Source organism: Pholcus phalangioides, unplaced genomic scaffold, assembly GCF_987345545.1.
Source record: "Pholcus phalangioides strain wild (caught in Gottingen) unplaced genomic scaffold, Ppha-v1.0 ptg000011l_1, whole genome shotgun sequence".
Taxonomy (NCBI): Eukaryota; Metazoa; Arthropoda; class Arachnida; order Araneae; family Pholcidae; genus Pholcus; species Pholcus phalangioides.
The window spans coordinates 3,209,129-3,227,482 of NW_028301604.1; the positions used below are offsets into that span (position 1 = coordinate 3,209,129).

An 18,354-nucleotide genomic window follows, 5' to 3' on the forward strand; every position below is an offset into this window, starting at 1 on the left:
TGCCCAACGAGGTGGCTGAAAAAAGATGCCCTTAAAAATATGGATGTCAAATATAACCAAAATAAAGCAATCCAAGATAAAAGCATATACGTATCACGAAAGAAAAACTAATAATTAATACTATATAATACACTGCCTGCACGTCTTATTCTAATTATGGACAGCTTAGCTATTCCATTTATTAGCAGCCCTATTAGAAAAAACTCCCTGCGACACCACAAAGTGGAATTGCTCCTGACTAAACGATACTCGTGTCCTCTTGTCGAAGCAGTTGACTGACGGTGTATTAATAACTCGTGATCCATTCTATCCATCCCGTTGAAATTTTTAAATACCACGATCATATCCCTCCGAGAGATACCTGCGTTCCTTCCAATGTAAACATATTCAAAAAATCAAGTCTTTTTCTTAGCTCAAGCCTTGTGTGACAACAAGAGCACGCGTAACTCTTCTCTGCACCCCCTCAACCAAGTCTATATCCCTCTGTAGGTATGGTTTCCAAAACCTTTCGGCATACTCCAGTTCAGGACGATAATAGTGTATTATGTGTGCACACAAAAGAAAAATCGATAGTTAATCTTTCTGAAACATTCACGCATTTCCAACTCGACATGTTTATCTTTCAAGTTCTACAATAATTTGAATTATATAGAGTGGGCGAGAAATCCTGTGTGGGCACATTTTAAAAATTAATAACAAATCAACTAATTGACATAAAAAGATGCAGTTTGCAGTAAAGTACTTATCATGGACTAAAGTTCTTTTTTGGATCAATTAAAAAAAGTTCAAATTCCACTCATAGGTGAACCTGTAAATCCACAAACTCGATGTAACTCATAAAATGCAACGCAAACTGTGTATAGTTAATGTTAATAATAATTTGCGTTACGTAAAACTCCCACATTTCAAAATGAGCGCTCTTTTTAGCTCGGGCTACATCTAAACGGGTGAAAGGATGCTCATGTTGAAATATGGTAGTTTTATGTAACGCAGATTATCTTTAACATTAATTATGCACTGTTTACATTGCATTTTATGTTGTTATGTCGAGTTTTATTGTTTTACAGTGCCATGTGTGAGTAGAATTTAAACTTTTTGTGTAATTTGTCAAAAAAAAACTAAGCCATGATATTATTATATTTTAATGTAAACCATGCTTTTTATGTGAATTGATTGATTTGTTATTAATTTTTAAAATGTGTTCACGACACTTCTCGTCCATCCTGAATATTTAAATATATTATTTCACTAAATTTCCATAATTTCTGTGCAACTAATTATTGTACAAGCTATATTCAAAACTATTATTAAAGCAAAGGTCCAAAATTAGATTAAAAAATGTAATCTAATTTGCATAAAAACATCGTAACTATATTTAAACACGAAGAGATTCGACAGATTTTATAGAACGTTGTTTATTTTGTGAACTGATGTAGTTTCTGTTCATGTATTTAGCTGTTTGGGTACATGCCATCGTATGTATGTTGTTCATATGGCATGCTATTTTAGACAGAAATTCATTTCACATAGATCATAATGAAGTTGCAAATTTTGTATTAACGTTCTTGGTTCTGATTTCTTGGTGCAAATGATGAAAGTTCAAATAAATTTTTGTGTTAGATTTCCATTATTCACTCATGTGAATTACTAAATAGCAGTTACTTTTAGAACACTTCTGTACATATACTTTTATAATTCGGCAGTACATAGGCCTAAAGCATAAATTGTAACGGCATATATTGAGCGCAGCAATTTATTGTGTTCTCGTAAATTACCCAACTAAAAAGGTATAGAACTAACAATAATTCTTTGTTTATATGTACAGCCTAATAGTTGTACTAGCATTTAGCAAACAACAGTTTCGATAGAATTTCGACAGAACTCTGATTTAAATTCTATTCCGAGTCTCAAAGTTTACAGATTTACATTTAGCTTCTTTCAAACGTACACACAAATCATTTCTTTCAACACAATTTTCTTTCTCGCTGAATTTATTTGATACATGAACTATATTTGATACGCTCACATCTCTCATGATTGTTTCTCTAACTGTTTTGTTATTGTCAGACAGGTTCTCCGATTTGTTAAAGCATCCAATACATTCAAACAACCTAACTTGACAGTAAATTTCGAATTAAAAAAATTTATAGAGATAGAAATATATACGCGTGCGCACACAAAAAAATGAGATGCTCAAAAAAAAGAATTCAGCTTTAAAAACGTTTTCTTTGGTCCAGATTCACATTGCGCAAGAAGACGATAATTGTATATAAGAAAAAGTCTGATTTCTTTCTGTTACGTCGCTAATGTTACGTTAATGCGTTTCCTATCTCATATCAGAGACGTCTGAGTTCCCGCTAGCCCATTCTCGACGACAGCGAACAGAATTCAATTTTCCAGTCTTGCTGAAAGTTTCCAGGACTAAAACTTTCCTTCCTTTTTCACAGTACCTGTCTTCCTTTATACATACCCTACGGTGGTAGACGGGAAAAAAGCCTCTGAAATCCTTATTATCCCCGCTGCCACTCAAAGTAGTAGTATCTGTCGAAAAGTTCCTAGAATATGGGCATTCTGTTTTGCTCATGGCCATCAGCTAGAATCATTCGAGCAGTTACTTTTAGTTTTTGACTTTTTGTCAATTTCTTTCCAGCTGAAGTCTTTGACGTCACAATTCCTTCATTCCATGTCGTATAAGAACCAAAATCATTATAAACAACATCTTACATTTTCCCTTTAATTTTAGAGTTTTCTATCTGTTTTAAAGTTATACAGTTATCCGAGAATAACATTCGCATGTTACTGAAGCGTAATAATTACAGTTTATGCAACAATAAATCGATAATGACCTTTAACACTTGCTGTTTAATAGCAAAAAGTGTTTGATTCGTAAAAAAAAATAACAGTGTTGCTCAAAAACAATCATCGAATCAATCCGACTGAGTTTATGATAAGATATACTTTCGCTTTCTGAAATATAAAATCCTGAAATATAGATTTGTATTTGAATATGAAAGTTCGTTTTTGTTCAAACCGATAGGTGACGCCACTTGATCGCATGAGGGCAAAAAAACTTGGGCAAACAACACACACATATTCTAGAGCAGTGTTTCTCAACCGCCTGGCCCTGGCAAGAGTCAAACCGGGCCTCTGAGTGATTCATCATTTCATATAGCCCCATTCGTTTCTCATTAGCTGTGTTTTATGATTGGGCCTTCCACTCACAAAAAAAATCCTACCGGGCAGCGGTCGTCTAAAGGTTGATCACCACTGTTCTAGAAGAGGTTAGAACAAAGCTGCTTTAACCTCTTCACACCTGAATCATGGACGACTCAATTCATTTCTGTTGAGTAACGTGCCTGAGCATTGAGCTTATATTATTATTAATTAATTTAGTAAATATAAGCTTCGATGTGCCCGAGTCAAAAAGATGTTAATCTTTTTTTTTGATTGATCTGTGTTTATTATATGTCAGAATTCCCTTTAAAAAGAAAAAAAATCAATTAATTTTGTCGATATATTATAACGAGAATAATTTGAGTTAGGTCCAAATGTGTGTACCTAAGGTCTTAACTTGAAGAAAAAAAAGAATCATTAAAAGCTATTTAAAACCTTTAAACATAGGGTACAAGTATGTGTACCTCTGGAGGGAAGAGAAGTTAAGAGGCAGGCTACTACTATACAGTTACTACTCTGGGGGTGACCATACGTCCGGTATGTCCGGGACAGTCTCATATTTTCAAGTAATTTTAACCATACTTTTTGTGAAAATGTTCCGTTTTTTCACGTATTTTCAACGAAGCCAACATGAATTTTTATTCTTTATTGAACTCACGAATTAACATTATCTTCTCAACTCATAAATTATATTATGATAATTACGACCGTAAACAAGAATATTCATTTCATTTTGCATGCGGTTTTGCATAATATTTTAGCCATGAAGCTAGATTTTGTATATTTTAGCACGTGTAGATGACAACCTACTCAGAGATTGGCATCGAAAGAATTTTCGAAAGACATTTCTGGTTTAGAAATGAACTCTTGTAGTTGGTGTATGTTATTTTCTCGTGGGTAGTTTTGTTTTCCACCTTATATAATCGACATTATATTGTTATTTTCACGCAAGTACTTTTTTTGTAAGTGATTATTTAGATTACAGTTTAATGTGAATAACTAACACCATTCTACTTCGTTTCATTTGAATTTTTTTTTTCAAATATGTCGTCATATTTTTCTGTCCTCAATTGAGGACACTTGTCGTCCAGTGTCATACTACCTGTTGATGTATTTAAAAAACCCCTTGAAATATTCTTAATTGGTGCAATTTCAACAAAATATCCCAATATCGAAATGGAATTCAAAGTACATCAATGTTTGGGCATAAACTGGTTAATCCACTGCAATTTGGAGTAGCTTCATTTCCGATTGGCGATTTTTCAGTAATTTCGTAATAATTGGCAACTTTGCTTACTTTATGTATCATTTTTGGTAACAATTGGTAATATCCCGTATTTTTCTCGAAATATGGTCAGCCTACTTTCAACCAACTTTGGGCTAGAATGAGAATTGGGGATATCTAGCTGATCATTTTTGTTACAAACACGTTTCCAAATAAATAAACAACATGCAATAATAATTTATTTATTAATTTGTTTATCACATTAATAAACAGCATCAAATGGTAATTTTAAATCATGTGAACCTAATCATAAAATGTCCAAAACATCAGTTAACATTTTCACTGTAGTGATTAAAAATAACAAAGCTCTTACATGTGCAAATGTAAAAACAAACCTCAGGTCTCGTTCTTCATTTTTTTTTCAGGATCATTTACCACATGAAATGAATTAATTTAATAAAATAAATCCACTTCCACATAATAAGGACATGGTCATCGATTTCTTTTTATTTACGTGCATTTTTTTCATTATTAATAACGTAAGAACTGTCCCTTTGCCAGTGTAGGACGACTTTTCTGACTGTCGTAACAACAAATCTAATCACGATACGATGGCATTTCCTCGAGTTTCATATTCTGACGTTTTGGGTGAAGTGGATCATAATTAAATACGAACAACTGTATGGAACAGAGATGCGATATACCATGAGAATCATGTACGAACAATTGAAATTATCTGAATGTCTATTTGAATGCCCGCAGCAGTTGGTAAATCTGATGTGAAGTAAAAGTATAAGTACTGCTATCCAATCTCTTGATTGCTCCTTGGGTGTTTGTCTTTATTGCGTGGTTAACCAATAATATCCAATCTCATACGCAAGCTTTTTCCAAAATTAATCCCAACTAACTTTTCCTGCAAATATGTTCGCTTCGAGAGTTTGAATTGATGCCAAACCGAGAGAATTTAATTTAGTCGGCTGCCGTCTCTACTGGTTTCGCATTTATTCATTCATTTTTCTTGAATCTCTTGCGCTCTTCTTTCTCTACTTCAACTAAAACTGAGCATTCTTCATCAAGAAACCTTTTTTTCCCATATCCTCCTTCTTGCTTAACATAGTAATATACTTGGCATCGCTATAAAGAACTATGCAAAATATATGGCTTAAGAATTCCTTTCAAAAGCAGATTATCAAATCCTCGAAGGAATTGAATCCTAGCTTTATTTTTTTTAATTGTTCCTCCTGCTGCAATTCAAATAGTGAATCCAACTTCTAATACTGTATATGTACCTAATTTCGAATTTCAATTTAAAAATATATTTTTCGTGAACATCAAGTATGATGAAATAAAATGGGTCTTAAAAATAAAACCCCTTTGGAAAATTAATTAATGAAAAAATAAGCACATTTTAGGAAGTCAAAAAAGGCGTACCACAAGGTACGTATCTGTTCTAGGACCATTATTGTTTTTAATATATATCAATGGTTTTTGTAAATTGAAGCTAAATGACAAGTTGATGTCTTTTGCTGATGATACTGTGCTGTACGTTGAGGATATTCAAATGCAAAGTCTCGTAAAACAGGTAGAAGAGAAATTAATTAAAATCAATTCATGGCTAGTCAAGCATAAACTAAAATTAAACATACAAAAAAGTAAATACATGTGTTTAAAAACTAAAAACATCAACGCTGACACAGACAACCGCATCAAAATACATAACCACTGCCATTGTCCAATAATTAACCGGTGTAACTGTCGAGAAATAAAGAGAGTGTCGGAATATGATTATTTGGGCATAATAATACAAGATGATTTGTAATGGACATTACATTGCGACAAAACAATGAAAAAATAAGAATTTTCACAGCTTTTATATATAAACGTAGATATATTGTAGAGAGAGAAAGATAAAAAGTTACCCTACATAGCCCCGGAAATTTTGAAATATTATCATAGCGTTATAATGATATGAACAATGTATCAAATTCCACAAAAGACATTCTCTCAGTTATAAAAAATTTAAATTATGAATATACAAAACGAGATGAATTCATTGTACAAAAAAATATATAAATTTAAATCATAAAACAGAAACTTATTCTTCGACCTGTCACTATTCCGCCTTAATGTTTTTTATTTTTACTATTAAGGAACGCAATAGCCTAATAACTAACTATAAATGACGTACGCTGTTGCATTGTAACAACTCAAAATTATGTATCTCGTCGAGACCTAATGCATAGTTTCACAAACTTTTCATTCCCCACATCGCCCCCTTTTTCAGAAATTGTTTTCCTTTCACCGCTCCCCAACTCAAGTGAACCCATACGATCCTATGTTAAATCCGTAGCTTCTATCGTCCCCTGGACCATTCCATCGCCCACTTTGGTAAACACTGACCTAATGGAAGGATTGTAATAATCCCTACAGGTTACAGAGTGTATGTACAGTATATTTATTTTTCTTTATTTCTTCTTGTATTCTTACTTGAAGCGTTTTGTATTTCGTCGTTCATCGTGTCTGATTGTGTGTGAAAGTATAATAATAATGAAAAAAATGTTGGTATAAAAGATACATGTGCGTATATTTCCCCTTTTGCAAATAATTTCAAGTTGAAAGAACTTTCTTGTGCACCCTATATATTTTTTAAATTATCGATAAAAAGTAAAAAAATATTTTGTTGTGAACAAAAATTTATTTTATGTGTTAGATTATATTTGAAAAAAACAAAATATTCCATTATCCCAAAATGTATAGAAAAAATAGCGAAAAATAAATCAATGCTCACGGTAATCCCCTAGCTTGTTTCAATAGTTACTTATTTATAAGCTAAATTTGATTAAAATCTAAGTCATTTCCTTTTTTTTTTCAAGTTTTTATTGCTTTAGAAATAGACTGCAGAAAATCATTTGTTTGCAAATCTCTCGGGGAATTTAGTTCTTAAACTTGACAATAATTGCTTTTAATTTCTTTTCGAATGAAAGAATTCTTCTCTACCTATTTCTATTGAATACATTTTATAACATTTCAATTAAATTAAGATATGCACGAGTACAGTTCTATTCGAATTATTTTCTTCTTATAAACTGTTGGATGTTTAAAAAAAATTCTACCATGTCATTGAGAATAAATATCGCATGAATGGCTCTTAAATAATCGAAAATAGAAGTCACTTGAACATCTGCATGTTTTTCGAAGTTCATTTTTACCTTTTGTTTTTCGATTTCCCGTCCATTCCATGTATTTTTGTTGGATGAAAAGTTATTTAATTAAAGAACGCTATCTTAATTTTTTCTCTGTATGTAAATACTTTTACAAGTTATGATGATCATTTAAACTATGAAACACAAGGAAATTATATTTTTATTGCTTCAAGTATTACATCACACTATTGATTGTGAAACATTTCAAAGATTCAACTTATTAGGTGGACATCACACTATTGATTGTGAAACATTTCAAAGATTCAACTTATTAGGTGGGGAACAAATACCTTACCAGAAATGAAAGGTAGCGCCAGACGAGCTGCAATGGTCGTGTTTACTCTGATTTGCATAATCGTGATCGTTTTGGAAACGTTAAAGCGTGTCCCACTAGTACGCAAAAATTTTGTTCGTTGTTTGCAACTTTTAGGTGTAATACGGAACGTGTAAAATGTCGGTCGAAAAATCTAAAATTCGTCACATCATTTGGTTCCACTGAAAATCCAAACTTAATGGTTTCAGGACTGCAACCGTGATAAATCCACTGTAAGTACCAGAACAGTAGGATACTGTTTCTACTATGGACATTCTCCTCGATAATCCAGCTGGAAATTGCCCGGTGCGAAGACAGAAAAGGTCGCCAGACGCACACTGACACACAAGGAGGTCATATTGTCTGTCTAGTGGGATCACTGTGGAATTATATTCTATGACTTTCTTCCAAAAACATATATTTCTTGCTTTTTTTTTCTGTATCCTTTATTCCAAACAATAAATTTCTGGCAAGAACTTTGTTCCGCCCTTGCATATAGAAAAGCATAACGAAACTGAGCTTTTGAATGTATTTATACTCCTTTCACATTTTTTCATATACAGGGTGCATAGCAAACAGGGGGTATGGCATTTTACAAGCGACCGGAGCGTAGCCAGAAATTTCATTTCGGGGGGGAGGACCAAAGTGATAGAACAATAGATTTGGTAATTCTTTTCCCTTTTATCTGTCATTTTCTCACATTTCGGATGGGGACCAGACCCCCAAGTCCCCCCCCCCGCGCTAGGCCCTTGACAAGCGAACCGTTGATCCTAGAGGTATACTTCCAATAAGAAAAACTTTTCAAATAACGTGTAGTACTCAGATATATTCTTCATGATTCAAGAGGTTGTGTATTTAATTTAAAAAAAATTAACTTTTTATACAGTCCCTGTGTGTCCCAAAACCCAATTAGAAAGTTGTTGCCCTGTCTCTCTTGATACAAACTAACAAAATTCCACGTCTCTAAGTGCAATATTCACTGAGATATTCGAAGTCGAAAAAGGAGGAAATTTGGGAAAGAACAGCGATAAATGCGGAAAAACCATTACCCGCATTTAACCATGTTCTTTCCCAAATTTCTTCCGTTTTTCAAATCGTAACTTTTTTTTTTTGATGGCATCAGGAGAGACAGGGCACCAACTTTACAATTGGCAGTTAAAGCACCGGGAGACCGTTTAAAAATTTAGATTTTTTTTTATTTTGTGACACGCTGTATTTCCACTCTCAAAACTACCACAGGGTAATTTTTGAACGCCTGTTGAGCATTTTATAAACTGGAATCATACCTCTACCACGGACGGTTGATGAGATAGAGGCCGTGCTAGCACTTGCAGGACACCCTGTATATTCAAAAAATTTTATTCAAAAAAATTGCAATTGATAACAAATCATTATCTACACTTTTCTAAATTTAATTCCATATTGCATCAACAATAACAGCTAAAAATAACGTTGTTTGTATAGTAAAATTGTTTTTTGTTGCTATGCATGATCTGTGAACGATGACGAATCCAAGAAGGTTCGAGTTGTGTGTACGCGAATGTGAGTAATTATTTTAATAAAAGGATTCCACATAGCCTGATTAACAGTGGTTTTTTTTTCTGAATAAGATATTGTACTACCCACTAATGTTTTGACTCATATATCATGTTAATTTTTCTAATATGCTTAAATGTTGAAATGTTGTATATGTACAACTACAGAATGCAAAGTAAATATTTTTTCATGGTACTTGAACTGCGGTTTCTTTATTTCATGCAAACAAGGGCGAATTATACTAGGTCCTAGTTCAGAGTCGATTCCGAACGTTTTACTCCCGTGCCTTTTCCAGGAATTCGAACCCAGTCCTAGGCGTTGGTGTTTAAACTAATGGGATGCTATATATTTAGCTTTTCGATGTGCTGTGCAGTATTACATGAATACAGGCGTCCCTCACCGATTAATTGGTTCCTCAAAATATTCGCGTAAAACGAAATCGCGTAAAGTGAGTTAAATTTAACACGGCAAAGATGGATAGTGGTTGGTTCTCTTTAGTAGGATTTAAATATTTGAACACAATAGCAAAGGAACTTTTTTTAATGAATTAATTATTCATACTTATGAATAAATCCCGCGAGTTTTGGCAATATGAATGAATTAAATTGATACTTTTCCTGTGTTCACTACTTCTGATTGACTTTAGTTAGATAAGGGGCTAAATAATAACAGGCTGATAACTTTTTTGAATGAAATTATCGAGATTCGGCTGACAAACAGCATTTTGCGTCGCTTTATAAAAAGTTTAGTAGCAAAGTCACAGAAAATTCCGCAAATTTTTCGCAAATATGAAAATTTTAGTTTTACTGGAATCGCTTTTTCCGATTAAATTTATCATGGCATTGCCAATGTGTTACCAAATGTTGTTTATTAGTGAGGTTTGGAGAGTTGTATCTGAGAATTTCTCTCTTTTATTTGTCTCAGCTACATCGTCAAATCCAACGTATTTCGTCGTCAAAGGATTTAACTATGTATATGTATAGGGTGATAGGTAACAGGGCGTATGACATTTCACTGGCGAACCATTGATCTTAGAGGCATACTTCCAATTACAAAACATATCCAAAAGACGTGTAGAGTACTCAGATCTCTGTCATTCATGTTGCAAGGGGCTGTATTGTTATTAAAATAAAAATGTTAACTTTTAATAAGGACACCCCGTGCTCAATAACCCAATTAAGAAGTTGTGCCCTGTCTCTCTAGATACAAACAAATAAAATTCCACGTCTCTAAGTGCAATATTCACTGAGATATTCGAATTCTAAAACAGAAGAAAATTGGGGAAAAAAACTTCATTATATGCGGGTAAAACGGTTTACCCGTATTATGCTGTTTTTCCCAACTTTGCTCCGTTTTTTGCATATTGAATATCTCAGTGAATATTGCACTTCGAAACGTGGAATTGTTGTTTTGTTGACATCAAGAGAGACAAGGCAACAACTTTAATTGGGTTTTTGAGCAAAGGGTGTACGTATTAAAAGTTAACATTTTTATTTTAATAACAATACAGCCCCTTGCAACATGAATGACAGAGATCTGAGTACTCTACACGTCTTTTGGATATGTTTTGTAATTGGAAGCATACCTCTAGAATCAATGGTTCGCCAGTAAAATGTCATACGCCCTGTTACCTATGCACCCTGTATATCCTCAATTTGCAAGCCCATTTCCAGGATCAAAGTTAAATTCCAAACTGAATTTTACAGGTTGAAATTCCTAAAATAAACTTTTAAAAATCGCATTATGGTGAAATCGCGTGAAGCGAAACCACGTAAAGAGAGTTATAGCTGTATTTGAAACTTTACGCATTCGTACAGATCAGATAATTGATCAAAGTTAAGAGTTTATTTTTTTTATTTTGAGAATATCTTTTTACTTGAATATATTTAAAAAAAAAATCGAATTTTTTATATATCAATGGTCATATGATTTTATGCTAAAACCCGTTTCTATCACTATTTAATAAAAAGAGTTTTCATCACACGTCTCTTTTGGAAACATCTTATTTGGAACATATTTGTAGTGCTGCTACATTTTTACTAAACTCGTAACCACCAATGACTTTTAGATAAACGAAAAAAAGTACGTGAGCTTCAAGAAGAAATAAGATGAGTCGAGAGAGATGAGAGAAGTTCCGAAACATTGTACTTCTTGTCCACATACCATACATTCGCGGAGTTTCTTCAGATCTGCTCGATAACTCAGTGAAAAAGTTAAGAGCACCTGAAACTTCTTGCTTGAATCAAATTACACGTAACAGAAGAATGAAATGAGTCATAAAAGAGTAAGTTTCTATTTGTGCTCCAGGTAAAAAAAAATGTGTGTGTTACATTTTCTTGTGAAAATTTTTCCACTCCATCTCGTGAAGAGAAACCCAAGGTAGGAAAACCCTCAATCGAAAGTTGAGAGGAATCACGTCAAACACTTATAATACTTTCTTGTGAGCAGTAAAATTATTCGTATAGATAAATAACATAATAAATAACATAAAAATGCATTTCATTCAACACGTCTTCATATACAGGGTCTCCTGTAAGTCCTAATTCGGCCTTTATTTCATCAAGCGTTCGTCGTAGAAGTATAGTTTCAATTTAGAAAATGCTCAAAATGTGTTCAAATATTGCCATGTACCAGTTTTGAGAAAGTGTTTTTCCAGTTTTGTTACAGTGTGTCAACAAATAAAAATATAAATTTTTATACGATCCCTTCCCCCCGTCCTCCAACTTTGAATTAGAAAGTTGTTTCCCCGTGTCTCCTGAAGAACATAGTATAACTACAAAAAGTAGGAGGGAGAGACCTGAGATGTATCGACCTTATAAAAAAAATTACATTATAAATTTACTCAAATATGAATTTAAAAGTGCAAAGTGTCTGGCTCATTTATGGGGTGGGGTCTTTGATTAAGACTAATAATAGCATGGAAAAGTAAATAATCTCCTTTGCTTTATATAATTTCAAAAGAACACCGAAAACGGCAAATATAACGAAAAATACGAAATTCCTAATGCATTTTGACATACTATGGGTGCCGTCTTCAGAAGATAAATATAACCACCATCACGCTCACCGGGGTTCCCTCTTGGGCTGATTACCAAATGTTAATTCCCACATCAAAAACTCTCGGTTGCTCAGCGGAAATAATACGTCTGACCACGACGTCTGACTTCAACAGACGTATTTTTTTCCGCTGAGCAACTGGGAATTTTTGATTTGTGAGTTAACATTTGGTAATCAGCCCATGAGGGAACCCCGGTCAGAGTGATCGTGGTTTAATTTTTTTTTTCTGAAGATGGCACGCATAGTATGTGATAACGCATTAGGAATTTCATATTTTTCTGTGTTTTTGCCTTTTTTGTTGTTATTTTTTCTGTGATAATTGTTGCATTCTCTATAAATCTGAACCCTTACATATGACCGTTAGACGTTCGAGAAATACGCAAAACACCACAAAAAATTTATTCAAGTACTACAGATCTCTAATATTTTTTTCACGAGGAATTATTTTCATAAGCATTGAAAATAAAATGATGAAATATCTTTCAAAAGATTCGTTCGAATTTGGTTATCATGAGGCAATGAGATGATACGAAAAAAAAAATAATGAATCGAACAATCCGCAAAAAAGCGAAGATGTAGTTTCAGTGATATTAGTGGATGAAGAGCAAAAAAAAAAACGTCGAGACACAAAATCCACATCGAAAACGCTTCCGCTTAAACTTTAATTGGTTCTCAAAAGAAAGAAAGCCTATTGCAAAAAAAAATGTAATGAACCAGTGATGAAGACTGGCAGGAAAGTGCTTCGGGGAAGTAGGAAATTTAGTACTGCAAAGATACAGAATACACGGCACTTTCAGAACCGGTAGGTGGGGGTTAAGGTAAAAGAAAAAGAGATGGAATAAGACCCCGAATGACTTTGGAGGAAAGAGAATCGTTTCCAAAAAGAAATACGCAGTAAATTAAAAAAAGAACCCTAAAGACATTTAGGGTAAAGAAGACAAAGGTTGGAGGGAGGGAATGTTAATTTACCCCAGGACAGAACATCAAAGAATTAATTGCAAAGAAAAATGAAGCAAAGCTGTGGGATAAGAAATTGTGAAAATAGTTTTTGGAGCACCTGATGGAATAGAAAGTTTGGTTAGAAAAGAAAAGCCATTCTGAAGAACAAGAACTGTTCCAAATGGTGAAAGTGAGAAAAAATTGTTTGTGCCAGTAACTTTCGCAGAGCCATGCGAGAGGGGAATATTTGCACTAATCGGATTTCTCCGAATACCGGCATTGACTGTATTTTTACCATTCCCTCCAGTGTTTCCACGAGGAACTAGGAGAATAATCCAATTCTACCGAATTAAGCAACACACAAGTTTTCTCTTGCTGGTAACCGGAAATTCGCATTCGACACAGTATACTGCTTGTTCATTTGTTTGCGAATGGATAACTTGAACACTGGAGACAATCCGGTATAATTCAAGAAAAGTCGTTGGTTCTTATTTATGACTCAAGTCTACATGACTGAAAATGTAATGCATTATATAGAAAGAAAGATGCACTTCTCCACTTGCAAGTACAAGATATACTGAAAAACTGGCTATTTACGTAGAGTTACTGATTGTTGGAAAAATTCCATATCTGCCGCTACCGTGACTCGAACCTGGATGCCTCGAGTACTTTACCAACTAAGTATAATGGGACAGATAAAATATTCCTCCTTTGAAGCGTATATACCTGTATATGCTAAATGGTACTGTGCGATGTACGGCAACAGCAATCAGCTAAAGCTCGTAAATGACATTTGGCCACCAGATGGCGACATATATAAGGACCAAACTTCGATTTGTCACTATGGCTTAGTTTGTAGAACACTCGACCGTCAATCGAGGGACCCGCGTTTGAATCCCGTAACGGCAGAGACGAAAGTTTTTCAAAAATCAGTATCTCTAAATAAATAACCAGTTTTTCAGTGTATCTTGTAATGCATTATTTTCAAATTTTATTACTATTCCTGTTACAGCTAACAAGTTTCTTCTTTGCGTTGGCGTAAGCTTTCATGGCTGGCGAATGAGAACTTGGCAGGCTATTAGGCAGTGGTCTGCTATTTCTTTCTGACGTTTCACCCGCAACTGTGTGTGGCGAGTATCTTCAGAAATGAGTCAGGTACTACTGAGTGCCAACGAGGTGCCCTTATCAACTTCGCTCATTCGGGATTGGCAGTCAGCCCTACCCCAGCATGAGGAAACCAGCCAGTCATAACAATCTACAGAAAGTAAAGCTGGCAAAGTTGATAAGATGGTCATCTCGTCGGCCTGGTCACCTCTGAAGATACCCGATATAGCTGTAGGCGAAACGTCAGAAAGAAAAGCGGACCACGGCCTAACAGCCCACCAAGTTCTCATTCTCGAGTTTCTTCTTTGTTTAATTTTTTCAAATAGGAACGTAACTCTCTCAGTGATATCTGAATGATTCCAAACTATTCTGAAATACAGGATGGAATCAAGTTAGGAAAATTTAGTTACTAAATAATTTATGAAATACTAATCGCAAGGTGCCAGTTCAATAGCAAATGAATAATAATGCATCCTAAGTTTGCGGATAGATGGGGTTTTTAATAGCGAGGCACTTTTTTACATATTTTTCAATAAATAATTGCGAATATTTATCATTTACATGGAGATTTCTAGGGCCCAAACAATAGCTCAAATGAGTGCAGTGGGTACAAATGAGATAAGTAAATTCGAGAAACTTTACTCTCACAGTTTTTTCCCCATAACGTTTCTCGTACTAGTTGGTCGTATATCGATTGAAATTTTTCAATTCCCGCTGATGATAATACATGTAATTTAATGGGGAAATGAAATAATAATATCCCGTTTCCTTTTTTGCTGCTTTTTATAATAATGTAAGATGTATTTAAAAAAATCTTAACTGGTTTTTTGCTACTGTAGAATGTAGTGTAAGCTTTAGTTATTTTTAAAATATATAGCTATCGGTAAGTAAATATATATTAACTTTTCGGAGTCATTCCTTGACAGGAATGATTCTACACATATAATTTTCTCGTTTTCTTACATAATCACTATTCCTGTTATATTATAATAAAACATTTATAATCCGCGTAAACAATTTTGTGGTTCATTCCAGGGTTTATCAGAATTGTGAACACGTCAGTTTTTACGCTGATCTTCCTATCCTTTTTAAGGATTACTCAAATTTATGTTATTTCAGCACGTGAAAAGTCGCTAGAACCAAGAGTTTCGATTATGGATATCTAAGCGAATTTCTCTTCAAATATCATGGATAGATTTATTTTTGTGAATCAAAAAGGCACACAAATTCTCTTAATTATCAATTTCAATTTTCTAGATCGGTTGACATTTCAAAATTGTAATTTTTAGTTTTCATCCAATTAGTAGGCGGCGATACCACTATTATAGACAAATTTCTATTTTTTGCAGATCAATTTTCGATGCAGTAGACTCTCCATTGTCTGGCTGCGTCTATCCAATCTTCATATTACCTGACCTGGTCAAAAATTAATACATAATAGTTCTCAGTGATTCCAAGCTACAGAAAAACCGGTTTTTTGGTGTGACTACGCAAAATCTACAATTAAAACCTCCTATAACGTTCTAGCCACACCTCAAAACCGGTTTTTTCACTGGTTAGACCGTAAGTTGAGGGACATTGCGTCACAGAAGAGTGATAAAAGAGGTCATCTATCAAAGACTTTTTTAAAGAAAAGTAAAGACTGAGTTTTGACTCTTTCATCTCTTAGGCCTACCTTTTGACATTTGCGTTATCATTTATCAATGAAGTGTGAAATAAGTTTAAGTAATTTAAAGCCGGCCTATCTGGCTTTTCTTTTATTCGGCCCGCCCTTCCGCCACACTGGGCCGGATAGTCCAGCGTCTACTATATTTTACTTTCAACTCTAGAATGAACTATATTCCTAATATTTTGGAAATTCTTGCTGAAACACCATCGCATATTAAACAGCTAGTGATTTGTCAGTTATAATCTGTCGCACTGATGACCATTGCAGTCTTTCAAAACCAGTTTCTTGTCATTTATTTTAAGTGACAATGACGTTTTTCTCATTATAGGGGTGTACTCTTAAAAGTAAGCCCGGGATGAGAAGAGAACAATGGAAGGCTCTACTTCCCCAAGAACCACGGAGCCCTGTCCCTTACAAGCCTCCCCAATATCATGTATGCCGAGAGACCGAGACTACCACATCAGGGACTGCTCCACACCACCATATGATGGCAGTACAGATGATATGTCTGACAAAGAAGCTAACAAGCCAATGCTGTTTCGTTGCCTCCTGCTTCTCTTACCAGTTGCTATACCTGTTGTCGTTTATCTCAAAGATATTGATTCAATGAGGAGAATTTTTCTCACCGCATTTATCATGCTGTTGGTCATAGTCTTGTCCTGTATGATGGTAGCTCTCCTGCGGAAACGCCGTAGGAACGCAGAAGGACAAGCATGCAACGGTGAAGTGGCCAGAGAGCTTGCTCATCGCCATTTCGTAGCTATGACTCATCGGTATGTTAATCATGTGTTAAAAAGAATTTACAAAACCAGAAAGTGTTAAGTACACTCATTTCTCAACCTACGCGATTTCGAAGTTATGCAATTTTCTTTGAAAAATTCCTGGGTCTTGAATTCAGCGCATTTCATAAGCGCTATGGGATTATAGCTTATATGGAAACACAAAAGAGTGAAACCTCGTTAGGGGTCATTCAAGTATTACGTCAGCATCGGGGGGGGGAGGGGGGTTTGAAGGTTGCTTACGTCATCAACCACTCCCTTTTGAAGATATGAAATATTCTAAGCTGCTTAAGAAATTTTGCTGACAGGGGGAGGGGGGTCAGTGTTTTGCTGTCTTTTGCTGGAAGGGGCTGTCTTTTGCAAGGGGGGAGGGGGTCAAAAATTTCTGAAAATCTTCTTACGTAATACTTGAATGACCCCTTACGACGATACTCGATATAACGATAAATCGCTCTACAACGATATTTTTTCCAATTCTTGTTTGAAAATGCCTATACTATAATGTTAAACTGCTAACCCTCGATATAACGATAATCTCTCTACAACGGAATTTTTTCTTGATTCGCAAAGAATCGTTTATCGAGGTTTCACTGTAATTTAATAAATTATGATGTTATAATCAAGTAGAAATACAAGTATCTTTTGTCCTTGTTTTGTCCATTCAATCAGAACACCTCATGTAGCCAAGTTGAGATGATTTTTTAAGGTGCTAAAAGTAGAAACCGGGGGAAATAGCAAGGATCTATGCTTTGCCAGAGATTTTAAAAATCAATTTTGACTTTAAAACCATTTGGAAACATACCTTCCATTTTTGCAGAATGGTTTGGCCAGCATTTCATATGATGAGTTCAAAATCATGCTATTTAAAACTTATTAACAATGCCTAGGTTAAACTTATTAACAAATCTGGTCACCTACCTGTATGTAGGATTTCATGTAGGATAACACGCATTTTAGTTGTATTTTTTTCGAAAAGGACTTGTGTTCTTCAGAAATAATGGTTCAAATTAACCACTGTTATTTGTATGCGAAATTGTACCCCCACTTAAGCGAATACGAATTACGCTCTTAATGTCGGTCCCATTTATCGCTCAACTCCGGGTATTACTGTATTCGTATGTGAATATATACAGTTCATAAATATACTCTATATATACTGAACAGAACAGGGTTTCTTAGCCGAAGTGTTCAAAAGTAAAAAAAATGTCCAAAAAAATTATACAGTCCATGGCCCATAGTTTTCGGGAAAATACGAACGAAAATGTAAATCGTCATATCCGGATTGCCCAGTTGAGTGTGATCGCCATGAGTCATGACCATTAGATGCGACACCTTTAAATTTCTTTTTTTGCCGG

At 34.5% G+C, this 18,354-nt stretch overlaps 1 protein-coding gene across 1 annotated transcript in view; it reads left to right on the forward strand.

Moving 5' to 3' along the window:
- The window catches only part of LOC149079951 (uncharacterized), a 101,519-nt gene that overhangs the window by 78,741 nt on the left and 4,424 nt on the right, over positions 1-18,354 (forward strand). Inside the window, exon 2 of the mRNA XM_089238849.1 lies at positions 16,549-16,993. Within this exon, the coding sequence (XP_089094975.1) occupies positions 16,590-16,993 (404 nt within the window). The 5' untranslated portion in view covers positions 16,549-16,589. The remainder of the gene's footprint in view (positions 1-16,548; positions 16,994-18,354) is intronic.